Below are 2,709 nucleotides of genomic sequence, written 5' to 3' on the forward strand. Positions count from 1 at the left end.
GGGGGGGAGGAGGGGGGGATTGGGAGATACCAATCGATCCTGGGGGGGTTCCAATCGATCCCAATCGATCCCGATCGATCCCAATCGATCCGCCCCTCCCCCGCAGCCCCCCCGGCGTGGTCCCCACCCCCCTGGCCGAGGCCAGCCGGGCCATGGCCGGGGACACCACCCTGAGCGAGAACTACGCCTTCGCCGGGGTGTTCCACGTGTTCGACCAACACCTCGACAGCGCCGGTACCGCACGGCCGGGGATTTTGGGGGGATTTGGGGGGATTTTGGGGTGATTGTGGCAATTTCTGCGTGATTTTGGAGTGATTTCAGGGTGATTTTAGGGTGATTTTGGAGTGATTGTGGTGATTTTGGGATGATTTTGGGGTGATTTCAGGGTGATTGTGGTGATTTTAGGGTGATTTCAGGGTGTTTTTGGGATGATATTGAATTGTGATTTTGGGGTGATTTCAGGGTGATTTTGGAGTGATTTCAGGGTGGTTTTGGGGGTGATTTTGGAATGATTGTTGTGATTTCAGGATGATTTCAGGGTGATTGTGGTGATTTTAGGGTGATTTCAGGGTGGTTTTTGGAGTGATTTCAGGGTGATTTCAGAATGGGTTTTGGGGTGATTTTGCGGTGATTGTGGTGATTTTGGGATGATTTTGGGGTGATTTCAGGGTGATGGTGATTTCAGCGTGATTTCAGTGTGGCTTTGGGGGTGATTTCAGGGTGATTTTACAGTGATTGTGGTGATTCTGGGATGATTTCGGGGGGATTTCAGGGTGAATGTGGTGATTTTAGGGTGATTTTAGGGTGGTTTTGGGGGTGATTTCAGGGTGATTTTGGTGATTTTGGGGATGATTTCAGGGTGATTGTGGTGATTTCAGGATGATTTTGGAGTGATTTCAGAGTGACTTCAGAGTAGGTTTGGGGGTGAGTTTGGAGTGATTGTGGTGATTCTGGGATGATTTCGGGGGGATTTCAGGGGAATTGTGGTGATTTTAGGGTGAATGTGGTGATTTTAGGGTGATTTTAGGGTGGTTTTGGGGGTGATTTCAGGGTGATTTTGGGGTGATTTCAGGGTGATTGTGGTGATTTCAGGGTGATTTCAGAGTGGGTTTGGGGGTGATTTTGGAGTGATTGTGGTGATTTTGGGATGATTTTGGGGTGATTTCAGGGGGATTGTGGTGATTTTAGGGTGGCTTTTGGGGTGATTTTGGAGTGATTGTGGTGATTTCAGGGTGATTTCAGAATGGGTTTGGGGGTGATTTGGGGATGATTTTGGGGTGATTTCAGGGTGATTGTGATTTCAGGGTGGGTTTTGGGGTGATTTTGAATTGTGGCAATTTTGGGATGATTTTGGGGTGATTTCAGGGTGATTGTGGTGATTTCAGGGTGATTTTGGAGGGATTTCAGGGTGATTTCAGAGTGGGTTTTGGGGTGATTTTGGAGTGATTGTGGTGGTTTTGGGCTGATTTCAGAGACTGATTTCATGTTGATTTCAGGTTGATTAGGGGCTGATTTCAGGCTGATTTTTGAGGCGAGTTCAGGATGATTTCTGGCTGATTTCAGGTTGATTTCAGGTTGATTCCAGGCTGATTTCAGGCTGATTTTTTTCTATGATTTCAGGACGATCTCAGGCTGATTCCAGACTGATTTCAGACTGATTTCTGGCTGATTTCATGTTGATTTCAGGTTGATTTCAGCCTGATTCGGGGCTGATTTCAGACTGACTTTTGCTATGATTTCAGGCTGATTTCAGGCTGTTTTTTGTTATGATTTCAGGCTGATTTTTGCTATGATTCCAGACTGATTCCAGACTGATTTCAGGCTAATTCAGGGCTGATTTCAGGGTGATTTTTGCTATGATTTCAGGCTGATTTCATGCTGATTTTAGGCTGATGTCAGACTGATTTTTGCTATGATTTCAGGTTGATTTCAGGCTGATTTTTGCTATGATTTCAGGCAGATTTTTGCTATGATTTCAGGCTGTTTTTTGTTATGATTTCACACTGATTTTTGCTATGGTTTCACACTGATTCTAGACTGATTTTTGCTATGATTTCAGGTTGACTTTTACTATGATTTCAGGGTGATTTTGGGCTGATTTTGGGCTGATTTTGGGCTGATTTTTGCTATGATTTGACTAATTTCAGGCTGATTTTTGCTGTTATTTCAGGGTGATTCCAGGCTGATTTTTGCTATGATTTCACACTGGTTTTTGTTATGATTTCACACTGATTTTTGCTATGATTTCACACTGATTTTTGCTATGATTTCACACTGATTTTTGCTATGATTTCACATTGATTCCAGTCTGATTCCACTCTCTCCCTCGGCAGTGCGCAAGGTGCAGTTTGCCCACGACGAGCGGCACCTCCTGGCCTGCTGCTCCCTGGACGGGACTCTCTCCGTTTGCTGCTTGGCCCCCGGGCCCCCGGCCGTGCTGCGGCGCCTGCGGGGCCACGGCGCCGGCGTCTCCGACTTCGCCTGGTCCCTGTCCAACGACGTCCTGGTGTCGGCATCGCTGGACGCCACCCTGCGCCTCTGGGACCCCTCGGACGGCCGCTGCATCCGCAGAGTGGCTGATCCTGACGGGGCGCCGCTGCTGTGCTGTGCATTCCAGCCGCTGAATAATAACCTCACCGTGGTGAGAAAAATACCAAAAACCCCTAAAATAGCCCAAAATATCCCCAAAAACATCCACCAAATCCGACC

At 47.4% G+C, this 2,709-nt stretch overlaps 1 protein-coding gene across 1 annotated transcript in view; it reads left to right on the top strand.

Moving 5' to 3' along the window:
- WDR13 (WD repeat domain 13) overlaps positions 1-2,709 on the top strand; it is a gene marked incomplete at its 5' end in the record, with an annotated part of 10,268 nt that overhangs the window by 1,784 nt on the left and 5,775 nt on the right. The window contains 2 exons of the mRNA XM_057388642.1: positions 86-234; positions 2,334-2,641. Of these exons, the coding sequence (XP_057244625.1) occupies positions 86-234; positions 2,334-2,641 (457 nt within the window). The remainder of the gene's footprint in view (positions 1-85; positions 235-2,333; positions 2,642-2,709) is intronic.

The sequence above is a fragment of the Malurus melanocephalus genome, unplaced genomic scaffold, assembly GCF_030028575.1.
Source record: "Malurus melanocephalus ecotype Western Australia unplaced genomic scaffold, MMel_1.1 scaffold_2217, whole genome shotgun sequence".
Classification (NCBI taxonomy): Eukaryota; Metazoa; Chordata; class Aves; order Passeriformes; family Maluridae; genus Malurus; species Malurus melanocephalus.